The sequence below is a fragment of the Microcaecilia unicolor genome, chromosome 1, assembly GCF_901765095.1.
Source record: "Microcaecilia unicolor chromosome 1, aMicUni1.1, whole genome shotgun sequence".
Taxonomy (NCBI): Eukaryota; Metazoa; Chordata; class Amphibia; order Gymnophiona; family Siphonopidae; genus Microcaecilia; species Microcaecilia unicolor.
Window position 1 is genome coordinate 368,024,987 of NC_044031.1, and position 12,752 is coordinate 368,037,738.

The following is a 12,752-nucleotide window of genomic DNA, read 5'->3' on the forward strand; positions in this document are numbered from 1 at the left end:
CTCTGGAGTCTTTCATGAGGTACTTTGTCAAATGTCTTTTGAAAATCCAGATACACAATATAGACCGGCTCACTTTTATCCACGTTTGTATCACCCCTTCAAAGAAATGTAGTAGACTGGTGAGGCAAGATTTCCCTTCGCTAAATCCATGTTGGCTTTGTCTAATTAATCCATGTTTTTGAATACGCTCTTTAATTTTGTTCTTTATAATAGTCTCTACCATTTTGCCTGGCACCAATGTCAGGCTCACTGGTCTGTAATTTCCCAGATCACCACTGGAACCCTTTTTAAAAATCAGCATTACATTGGCCACCCTCCAATTTTCTGGTACCATGCTTGATTTTAAAGACAAATTACATGTTAGTAACAATAGTTCTGCAAGTTCATATATCAAATCTGATCGTGTTATGATCACTGTTATCAAGAGGCCCCAGCACCATTATCTCCTGAACAAGATCATTTGCTCCACTAAGGACTAGGTCTAGAATTATTCCTCCTCTTGTTGGCTCCTGAACCAGTGGCTCCATTAAAGCAGTCCTTGATTCCATCAAGGAATTTCACCTCTCTAGCATGCACTGATGTTACATTTATCCAGTCAATATCAAGGGTAATTTAAATCACCCATTGTTATTGGGTTCCCCAGTTTGTTAGCCTCCCTAATTTCTAATAACATTTCTACATCCATCTGTTCCTCCTGGCCAGGCGGACGGTAGTACACTCCTATCACTCACTATTCTCTTCCCCTTTATACATGGAATTTCAATCCATAGGGATTCCCAGATGTGCTTCGTGTCCTGTAGATTGTTTAGTCTATTCAAGGCCCTACTTAACATACGCTACCCCTCCACCAATTCGATCAACCCTATCACTACGATATAATTTGTATCCTGGTATGACAGTGTCCCACTGGTTATCCTCCTTCCACCAGGTCTCAGAAATGCCTATTATATAAATAAGGCGGCTTCCAGAACCAGAGCCGGAGCCATACAGGTGGCTGTTGTATGTGTCGCCATACAGACAGCCATGACAGACATTGCCATGCAAGCGTCTGCCATAGCTGGTTCCATAGAGGTGCACACCACAGCTGGCGCTAGGCGGGAGGCTACGGGAACTTATGCAATCTAGGCAGCCATGGCAGTCAAGCAAACATGGCAGCTGGCACCATCCAGGTAGCTGCGGCTGGCTCTGCCATGCATTTGGATGCAGCAACTGGGTGCCATGCAGGTGACTATAGTAGCTGGAAGCATACAGGTGACGATATTAGCTGCTGCTATACCGATGACTGCTATAAATGTAGTCAGAAGTGGGTGTGACACAGACAGGTGCAGTAGGAGATATTGAATAGGTGGCTATAGAAACTGGTAACAGACCTCCTGCAGTAACTGCTGAAACCATACAGACTACTGCAGTTAAGATCGCAGTAGTTGGTGGCAATCAGGCCACCACCAGAGGTTAAGAGACACACGTGATTGCAGTAGTTGGTGCCAAACAGGCTGCCACTGCACATGACACAAAAACTGTATAGACTGTAACATGTCAGTTTTGACCACATCCGCATCAATGGCTTCAACATCCTAAGATCTGATACCACACAGGTAACTGTTACAACTGTGTGGGATATACCCTGCTGTATCAATGTCTTACATGTAAGCGCTGAACTGGTGCCCAACAACGGATTGTCAGGCTTGCCCTGTGGAGATGAGAGCTCTTATGCCCGATGGAGGAGGATCCCTCACCGAGCTGTCAGCCAACCCCGAGTTCCCCCTGTGTCCCCCTCCATTCCCCAGGGGTTGAGCCCCCAGGCGTGGGAAGCAAACAGCAGAGAGAACTGAGTCCAGAACAAAGTCCACGGGGTACGGCCAAGCAACGGCCAGAGGCAGGACTAGGAGCCAACAGAGGTCAGTACCAGGCAGCAGGCGGCAGCAGATCCAGGACAGGCAATGGTCAGTACCAGGCAGCAAGCAGTAGAAGAACCAGAAGCACTGCAACTACCCAGAGAACTGAATAGAAGCCAAAGCGTGGAAGGACTGGAGGCAGGGCTTTAAATAGGACAGGAAATAAGCCCAAACATGCACAGCTGTCTTCAAGATGGCTGCCTCCACCGGAGACACCCTCAAGCCCAAATATGGGCTTCCTTCCTGAGGCTACCCAGCTCCAAGATGGCCGCCCCAACCTAAGGCGCCTACTTCTAAGATGGCCGCCCTATCCTGGAGATGCCCAACTCCAAGATGGTCACCATATCCTCAGATGCCCATACCTTGCGTAAACAGGGAACATGACACAGATAGCCAAAGAGGTCTGTTGTAGGCGAACCACATAGAATGTCAGTAGAACCATACTGTAGAGCTAGTTCCCCAAACAACGCCATACAAGTGGGTTGGATAACAATGACATGCAGCCGACTGCAGAAAATGCACAAAACAAAATAGCTACATCATCTGCCCTATGCCACCAGCTGCTGTGGCTATGCAAAACAGGAAGTAGTTACAGGTACAGAACCCATATAGCTCTTGTGGCAAAGCAATCCAGGCAATCAGCACAACTGCACCCAACAGGTGTCATGCCATATAAAGATGATGTAGACAAAGAAAAACAGGTAATTTTAGCTGGAGAGCCCACACCGGTGTCTGCTGCCATAGCGAAACCCAGGAGGTCGCTGCCTCAACAGAAGTCACTGCAAGTAAGTAACACCAAAATACATTGTAGCAGCATCCCCCCAAAAATATGTAACCCTGTTCTCACCACACACAGTCCAGGCACTAGCTAGCTCATCGTGGGTCAGGGGCACCCGAGACCAGAACCACAAAGAACCACTGAGCAGGCTGCAGGTCAGGACCGAATAAAAATCTGGAAGGCTGTAGGGTTATGAGCTGGGGCTTTATTTCTCCTTTATGCCGTTCTCTTTCCTTTACCAGTCTGAGAGTAAATAAGTTCCACTCTCACTCAAAGAAAAGACTCCAGTCCAGAGAATTACGCACAAATAATCAACTTTACCAAATATTCTGCAACAGGTAGTTCAGATCCTCTTTGAAATGGTCAATTTGTAATCCAACTTGATAGCAGAGAAAGCAAACTTAAGGATATGGTGTATCTTCTTCAATGTAATTTATAATCCTACGGTATGTACATTTTTACAGCTCCTCCTGTATACTCATCCCTTCTTGGTGAAACAACCTAAGGCTGTTCCTGCAGCACATGTGAAAGAAGCAGATCTTCCTCTGGATCAGACCTCCCTGTCTAACCACACTCTCCTCTCCGGGCTATTACTTTTGGCTCAGAACAGCTTTTTACTCTTCCTGCTCACAGGCTGGGATCCCCTACTTCCCACCTGGAACATTCCTCCTTCTCACGGTTAATGCTGGAACTTGCAGAAAGTACCTCTTTGACCAGCCATAGTTTCTTGAACCCAACCAGGTCTTATCTTCTCCTCCAAGGGTCCGGTGGGGGTACAGGGAACCAAAGACCTCATGATTCTCCATTAACATTATTAACTCCTAACTCCTCCTCTTCTAGTGGCAGAAGGATACATTCAAGCGTAAGTCTGTACCCTGGAGCAGTGGCGTAGCTACGTAGGGCCACGGGGGCCTGGGCCCCCCAAATTTCCCCGGGCTCCTGGTTTTGCACAAAAACACCCAAAGGCACACACACAGATAGTGGCAGAAGGATACATTCAAGCAAACACACATGCACCCACACACAGACACAAACTGCCTGTAATCTACTTACACTTACAAGGCTGGGCCAGGAGGTAGAAAAAAAACACCATTTTTACCTCTGCAAAATGTGTTGACATCCAACCTCTTTTCCTATATGAAATATGCTTTATAAAATCACAGATGTATCCACAAAGAGGGTAATTCTATACAACTGCCCATTGGTGCACACTAAGAACCAACTCTATAATGGAATCTCCACTGTTGTGCCAAAAATGTAATGCACCATCAATTACGCCTGCCGTAGACATTCTGTAATTGTCAGCCCATTAATCTGGCAAGGGTGTTCACCGTTCATAGATGCCCCTGCCCATAGGGGCATAGCTATCATGGGGCCACGGGGCCCTGGCCCCCCCCCCTGCCGCGACCCTCTCGACCCCCCTTCCCGCCAACCCTCCCCTGCCACCGTCGTGTACCTTTGCTGGCGGGGGACCCCACCCCCCGCTAGCCGAAGTTCTCTTCTCAGCCACGCGGCGTTGCTTGCTAAATGATCTGATCAAGTTTCTGTGCATGTGTCTGATGTCCTAGACGCACGCACGGAAACAGATTCAAACTTGATCAGATCATTCGGCAACGCCGCACAGCCGAGGACTTCGAAGTCTGGCTACACCCCTGAAGCACACCCCCTAGCACTTACATGCCTAACAATCTATGTTTGCCTTTCTAGGATGGTGCTTAGCACACTTATAAAACTAACTCCACAATCTCTCAATTTCATGCCATCTTCTGCTCTGACCCACCCAGGAATTGTACTGCAGAACAACCCAGAGTAGTCTTCCTCTAAACTACTCATATCACCGTTTAAAAATTATAAACTACATGACACAGGTCCCACTAGTTTAATGCAGAACATAATGAGGTTAATATTCAGCTGCAGTGAACATTTATGTCTATAATTTAATTGAATTGCCTGCAAGCCCAAAAGCTATCAATGCAGTTTACATTCAGGTGCAGTAGGTATTCCCGTCCCTAGAAGGCTCACATTCTAGGTTTGTACTTAAGGCAATTGAGGGTTAAGTGATTTGCCCAAGTACACAAGGTGCTGCAGTGAGGTTTAAACAAGCTCCCCTTGCTCTCAGTCGACTGCTGTAACCATGCCACGGCTACTCCATTCACATACAATTTTAAATCTCTAACCTAGACATTTATGAAATTGTTCCTATATCCAGCAGTGCTATCCACTTAAGCAACACTACTAAATTAGATGTTGTTTATGCAACTCACTGGGGCATCTATTTTATGTTTCGTAGCTGAATATCACTCTTAAGATACATGTTAGACATCAAAGTGGCGCTGCCCCAAATCTCATCCCCTTTCCAGAGGAATAATTTTGCTATAGAATGGTTTGTATAGCAACATTATCCATTCAACCCCTGGTTTTTGGTTGGTTTTTTGTTTTTTTAATTAAAAAGAAATTATGAGGTTGGCCCCACTTCCATCCCTGTACTACTTTTGAAATATCAACCTAAAATACATGTCTTTCCATTTACCTTCACGGCTGTTTATGCCTCTTCTGGTATTCTTGCCAGAGTCTGGTATGAAATGCTCATTGCTGTATTTCCTGGGGCTCATCTGATGTTGTGTTAACCCATCAAAGAGGCTAGGTGGGTGCTGAAAGACTGAAAGGCTTCTGCCTCGAGGTGAATGCCAACCTCCTTTTCTGCCACGCGAGATATCCTTTTGCCCACACACGTCAGAATAGTCTAGATTTCGTAAGAATAATACATTGCAATTAGGTTTCAATAAACAAATCTTTTTGATGGTATTAAACTGAGTAAATATTCACAAAAATCAGAGGTGTCATTCACTGTAGTTTAACGCAGGTAAGAGAGGCTCCTGCCTGCTAAAAACATGCTGAGCAGACCACCCTCCAATATTCAGCATTGATTAATTTTCAGCTCTGACTGCTGCAGTGCTGCCCAGGTAGTACTAGAACAGTCCCTGTGTGTGGAGTCAGCAATAACGCAGGCACTGGATATACTCAGTGTTTATGCCTGCATAGCTAAATGCACTATATATCAACTTCAACAGGCCCACATAACTATTTCAAATGCAATAGACGGGGGCAGAACAATCAGATAACAGTTTCATATAAACCAGAGTCCTAGAATTCCAAAGAAAATCAGCAGCGATTTGTTTCATAAGAGCTAGATCAACTCTTGGATGGGAAGCTTGGACGTCAAGTGATGATAAAAGAAAAATATAATATGTAAAACACAAAAAAATAAATGTATATTAAAGCAGTAAAGCAAGTTTAAATTTCTAGCATTAAGTCATTACAGACCAGAGAGGAGGCAAAGCGAGCTAAGAGTTGATCTAGCTCTTATGAAACGAGTTGTCACTCAGGTCTATGACTTTTTAGCTTAAAAACCTGCTCTACTCTTGGTTTTCTTTGAAATTATAAGACGCTGGGTTATATGAGACTGTATCTGCATAGCTAAATGGGCAGATAGGCTGCCTTTTGTGTGGTGCTATCTCTGCCTGCTTAGCTATGCAGGTGCCAACACCAAATATCAGCCAGCTTAAGTGTTGACAATCCCAGCTAAAATAGACCATGATATTGGATGCTGGGCCATGTTGAGGTTTCGGAACTGAATATCCGAGACTGTCTAGGCATGTGATGGCCGCCAGCTCTTACGCGGGTCCTGGCTGATATTCAGCCAGCACACACCTAAAACACTTATGCGAGACCTAGTGATGTAACCATGAGGGGGGGGAAGTCTTGTGGGCCTGCCCTCCCCCCCAACACACAAACATTTTAGGCTCAGGCCCTTTCCAAACCTGCAGCACCTATTAAATGGTTAGTGGGAATGCCAAAGAGATTCGCTGCCTGAGCCGCTCGCCTCCTCCTTGTGCTGCACCAGTAAAGAGAAAGCTGGCACGCCAACGCCACACTTCCTCATGTATGCTCATGTATGCTCAGTTGGTGCAAGAACTAAGTACACATGAGGAGTCCCAGCAAAAGTGACTGGAGGCACACTGCCAAACTTCTCTTTACTGTAGCAGCACAATGAGAAGACGAGCAGCTCAATAATATTTTCACTGCATGTGGGGGGGGGGGGGGGGGGTAAAGGGATACATTCCCCCCCTCAGTTCAACTCGTTACCCCCTAAAAAATTAAGGACTGGCTATGATTCTCACGGGTCCGACCCACATAAGGAGGAGATGTCAGATCCCCCCCATCCTCCTTTCCTGTCTCCCAGAGGGCCCCCCAATAAGTTTTGATCTCCCCTGCTGACCCTCCCAACATGAGCAGAGCCCTGCCCTCCCACCCTCATCCAGACCTACCCGACCATCCCTGACAGTCCAGGGGTCATCGGGGCAGGAGTGATACTAGTGGGGGACCTACTGGGATTTCAGGAGGGGCGGGGGGGATGCAGGTCAATATTCATTGCCAACATCCAAAGTTGATCCTAACTATATATTAGCACTGAATATTTGTCGGCACCCTCATAACTCCTGAGCCTTCCCCGACTGCACCCAGAATGCTCCTCTTCTGCCAAGATTTGAGATGGCCGGTTAGTGCCCATATTCAGCAGCACTGCCTGATTAAATGTTGCTAAATATTGGTGGCTGGACCACTGAGTGCAATTTAGACACTCAGGCGCACTTAAATTGCTCTAAATATTAACCCCTAGGTGTCCACACTCATTAAATGTAGGCACCTAACGGAGAATGCTCAACTTTCTTTAAATATTGAGCTCGGAGCAGCTTTTTAATAAATTGTTAACACAGCTTTGTACCAACCTTCTCTTCTACAACTTTCAGGGCCTTTGCCGCTTCTGGTGCTCAGATTTCGCAACTCAGACTGACTTCCAAACTGTCTGCTGCCTTTGCTGTGATGGTGAGCGGCTCCTTTGTGCTCCTCATCTCTGCCCCGTGATCTGGGTCTTCTGTTCCAATTTCCATGTGCTGATCTATCTGAGGAAGTCTTCTGGCCTTGAAATGACCTGCATGGACCACCAAATAGGTCTTCTGCACAGCATTGAAACAAAATGTGAAAATAAAAAAAAAATAAAAAAATTAAAAAAAAAAAGAGTGTAGCTTGCAATCTATTTTTCTTAGTTTAAAATCTATCAGTTCAATATTCAAAAGCACTTATGTGGTTGGGAGCAGAATCAGCTATGTAAATGCTTTCTTAAAAAATATATTTGTCTGGCATGCGGGCTTTTCTCCAAAGAGCAACCTTGATGGGGAAGAAAGCCATATTACAAGTATGGTTGTCAGAGGAACAGCCCACGGTCAGCCGATGGAGGTCGCTGATGATACACGTGTGCTTTGGAACGCAGTAGTATAATCAGTGCTTTTTTTGTGCCGGTACGCAACGGTACGGCGTACCGGCACCTTTTTTTGCCCCCCCCCCATCCGCTCCCCTGCCCTCCCCCTCCAGCCATCCATGCCCATCCCGTGATTCCGTTCGCTCCCCTGCCCCCCGTCCAGCCATCCCGCGATTCCCTTCAGTCCCCTGCCCCCCCAGCCATCCATCCCCACCCCGCGATTCCCTTCGCTCCCCTGCCCGGCATCCATACCCATTCCACGATTCTCCTTGCTCCCCTGCCTCCGTCGTAGCTGCCGTAGTGAAAGGCTGTCAGCCTTCCCTTCATTTCCTGTCATGCCCCGCCCTCGCGCAATGACGTCAGAAGAAGGCGGGACACTGACAGGAAATGAAGGGAAGGCTGACGGCCTTTCACTATGGCAGCTTCGACGGAGGCAGGGGATCAAGGAGAATCGCAGAGTGGGTATAGATGCCGGGAAGGGGAGCGAAGGGAATCGCAGGGTGAGGATGGATGGCTGGGGGGGGGGCAGGGGAGCGAAGGGAATCACTGGGTGGGTATGGATGGCTGGGGGGGGCAGGGGAGCCAAGGGAATCAGGATGGGTATGGATGGCTGGAGGGGGGGCAGGGGAGCCAAGAGAATCACAGGATGGGTATGGATGGCTGGAGGGGGGGGGGACAGGGGAGCCAAGGGAATCAATGGGTGGGTATAGATGGCTGGAGGGGGGGGCAGGGGAGCAAAGGGAATCGCGGGGTGGGTATGGAGGGCTGGAGGGGGAGCAGAGGAGCGAAGGGAATCGCGGGGTGGGTATGGATGGCTGGAGGGGGGCAGGGGAGCGAAGGGCATCGCTGGGTGGGTATAGATGGCTGGAGGGGGGGGACAGGAGAGCCAAGGGAATCGCTGGGTGGGTCTAGATGGCTGGGGGGGGGGACAGGGGAGCCAAGGGAATCGCTGGGTGGGTATAGATGGCTGGAGGGGGGGACAGGAGAGCCAAGGGAATCGCTGGGTGGGTCTAGATGGCTGGGGGGGGGGACAGGGGAGCCAAGGGAATCGCTGGGTGGGTATAGATGGCTGGAGGGGGGCAGGGGAGCGAAGGGAGTCACGGGATGGGTACGGATGGCTGGGGGGGGGGCAGAGGAGCGAAGGGAATCGCGGGGTGGGTATGGAGGGCTGGAGGGGGGAGCAGAGGAGCGAAGAGAATCACGGGGTGGGTATGGATGGCTGGAGGGGGGGACAGGGGAGCGAAGGGAATTGCGGGGTGGGTATAGATGGCTGGAGGGGGGGACAGGGGAGCCAAGGGAATCGCTGGGTGGGTATGGATGGCTGGAGGGGGGGACAGGGGAGCGAAGGGAATTGCGGGGTAGGTATAGATGGCTGGAGGGGGGGACAGGGGAGCCAAGGGAATCGCTGGGTGGGTATGGATGGCTGGAGGGGGGGACAGGGGAGCCAAGGGAATCGCTGGGTGGGTATAGATGGCTGGAGGGGGGGGCAAAGGAGCGAAAGGAATCGCGGGGTGGGTATGGATGGCTGGAGGGTGGGCAGGGGAGCCAAGGGAATCGCTGGACATGGGTGGATGGAGGGGGCAGGTGAGAGGAGGGTTGCAGGATATGGATGGAGGAGAGGGAAGGGAGAGAGAAGAAATGCTGGACATGGATGGAGGGAAGGGAAGAGTGAGAGATGAGATGAGGGGAAAGGAAGAGAGGAGAAAATCTGCACATAGATGAAGAAAATAGGCAGAAGCTGAATCCACTGGACGGTGAAGTCTGCGGAGGACCCAGCATTTACTTACGGATGTAGGACAAGAAATGAAGAAGAAAGGAGGAAAATAAAGAAATAAATGGAAAGGAGGCCCTGGAAACGGAGTTAAGGGAACAGATAGAGAGTAGCAGAATCAGAGACTGGGACCAATATGGAAAGAAAAACAGTCACTAGACAACAAAGGTAGAAAAAATCTTTTTATTTTCATTTTAGTGTTTGAAAAAAGGCCAATTTAAGAACTTACATCTGCTGTCTTACTTTGCACTGGTATACTGGAGCTGTAACAGCTTACAGAAATTATTTCTAATGAAAAAAAAATCACGTGATTTTTTTTCTCCTATACTAGTATAATATTTTCAATGATGTATGTTTATATGCGCCATAGCTGGTATAAGGGGTGTGGCTAATGTTGGTGTGGCTATCATAGGGGTGGAGCCATATGTGGTGACCCCGCCCATAATGAGTACCGGCACCTTTTTTTCTACAAAAAAAGCACTGAGTATAATGGACCTTGCATCGGAGAAAGGAGACCTTTTCTGCAAAGTATGGTCCCCATACTGGGACACCCTAACACCTGTGGCTAAGAGCAGGATTTTGAATGCTTGAGCTAGGGGGGGAAGGGAGAAACTGGAAAATGTTGAAATCAGAATATGTTCACATGCATGGTTGTAACTTGCAAAATTTTTCTGTAAACCTTATGTTTAAAGGACATAATAAAAAGGATTAAATATATATATATTTGTACTGGATGTATGTGCAACTTTGGTTATTTTAAATCCAAAACAACTGAGTGACTTGGTACCAACCCAAACTTAGATCCTGGCAACAAAATTCAGCCACATGTTGGGGTTGGGGGGGGGAGGGGAATTATCAACCTGTATTACAACAAATCATTTTATCTGCCCTATAATGTGACTTAAAGGGCACTAATGAGTGGAGGAGTAGTGGTTAGTGTAGTGGACTTTGATCCTGGGAAACTGGGTTCAATTCCCACTGCAGCTCCTTGTGAGCAAGTCACTTAATCCTCCATTGCCCCAGGAATCCCTTTCCCCTAACATAGCTTGTCCTGCCTAATGCAGCAATATTTAAGTCTTGGTGGGTTACATAGTAATGAGATGCAAGTATATGCAAAAGCAGTTCAATACTACGCAGGGGCGCAGCCAGACTTCAGCGGTAGGGGGGTCCACAGCCGAGGTGAGGGGCACATTTTAGCCCCCCCCCCCCCCCGCCCCCCCCGCCATTGCTGACACCTCCAACAACTTTGCCCCCCCCCCCCCCCCCCCCCGCCTACCTTTGTTGGCGGGGGACCCCAACCCCCACCAGCCGAAGTCTTCTTCCTTCGTTTGGTTTCTGACTGAGTACAACATGCAGGACGTCAGACTCACAGAAACAGAACGAAGCGTTGCGATCTTCAGGGTTTCGTTCTGTTTCTGTGAGTCTGACGTCAGACTCAGTGAGAAACCAAACGAAGGAAGACGACTTCGGCCGGCGGGGGTTGGGGTCCCCCGCCAGCAAAGGTAGCAGGCGGCGGGAGGGTGGTTGAGAGGGTCGCCGGCAGGGGGGGTCCAGGGCCAAATCTACGGGGGCCCAGGCCCCCATGGCCCCATAGCAGCTATGCCCGTGATACAATGTACAGTAAATGCAATAACATGACTTGCAGTGAACACCAGGTGTGTACCATAAGTCACATGGTAAAATTATGTATCATACCTGATAATTTTCTTTCCATTAATCATAGCTGATCAATCCATAGACTGGTGGGTTGTGTCCATCTACCAGCAGGTGGAGATAGAGAGCAATCCTTTTGCCTCCCTATATGTGGTCATGTGCTGCCGGAAACTCCTCAGTATGTTGATATCAAAGCTCCATCCGCAGGACTCAGCACTTAGAGAATTACACCCACAAAGGGACACTCTGCCCAGCTCACCACCGCCAAAATGGGGGAGGGGAATCCATCCAGCTCATCCCCGCGGAGCGGGGGAGGGACACCACACCTGCCGATGCGGGGGGGGATCTGGCTTATCCTGCAACCGCAACCGCGGGAGGAGCTGAGTGACCCTAACACCGCCGAAGCGGGAGGGGTACAAAGCTGCCCTACAGCCGCACGAAACGGGAGGGAGTGCCGGCAGAATTTAGGTCTCAATCCAGCCCCGTAAAACGGAGGGGAGAGGAATGCAGCAGCTCACTGTAAACACAAAATCGTCAACTCCTGAAGAATCCAATTGAAAAACTTAAACACGAAGTCCTCCTGAACAGAAGCTGAAGACTAAACTTGAACCTGAAATGCAACCAGAATATAAACAGTACAGATATCTGGGAGGGGCTATGGATTGATCAGCTATGATTAATGGAAAGAAAATTATCAGGCATGACACATAATTTTACCTTCCATATCATCATGCTGATCAATCCATAGACTGGTGGGATGTACTGAAGCAGTACTCACCCAGGGCGGGACATAGAAATCCCTGACTGCAACACTGAAGTTCCAAACCGGGCCTCCGCCCGAGCAGCCACAGTCAAGCGGTAATGTCTGGAGAAGGTATGAGCCGATGCCCAAGATGCCGCCCTACAAATCTCTTCCAAGGAGACGGACCCGGCCTCTGCCATCGAGGCCGCCTGTGCTCTAGTGGAGTGAGCCTTCAGCTGGACAGGCGGCACCTTCCCCGCGGCCACATAAGCCGCTGCAATGGTTTCCTTGACCCATCGTGCCACTGTAGGCTTGGCAGCCTGCAGACCCTTACGAGGACCTGCGAACAGCACAAACAGATGATCTGACTTCCGGAAATCATTGGTCACTTCCAAGTATCTGATGATGACTCATCTCACATCTAGATACGTGAGAGCAGAGTACTCCTCTGGGTAGTCCTCCCTACGAAAGGAGGGTAGACAGAGCTGCTGATTCACATGGAAGCGAGAAACAATCCTGGGCAGAAAGGAAGGCACTGTGCGAATAGACACTCCTGCCTCAGTGAATTGCAGAAAGGGCTCTCGACATGATAGCGC

At 48.9% G+C, this 12,752-nt stretch overlaps 1 protein-coding gene across 1 annotated transcript in view; it reads right to left on the reverse strand.

Annotated features, from left to right (window-relative positions):
* LOC115474434 (NFX1-type zinc finger-containing protein 1-like) overlaps nucleotides 1–12,752 on the reverse strand; it is a 303,411-nt gene that overhangs the window by 265,836 nt on the left and 24,823 nt on the right. Inside the window, 2 exon segments of the mRNA XM_030209896.1 lie at nucleotides 5,204–5,416; nucleotides 7,461–7,688. Coding sequence (XP_030065756.1) covers nucleotides 5,204–5,416; nucleotides 7,461–7,688 — 441 coding nt within the window.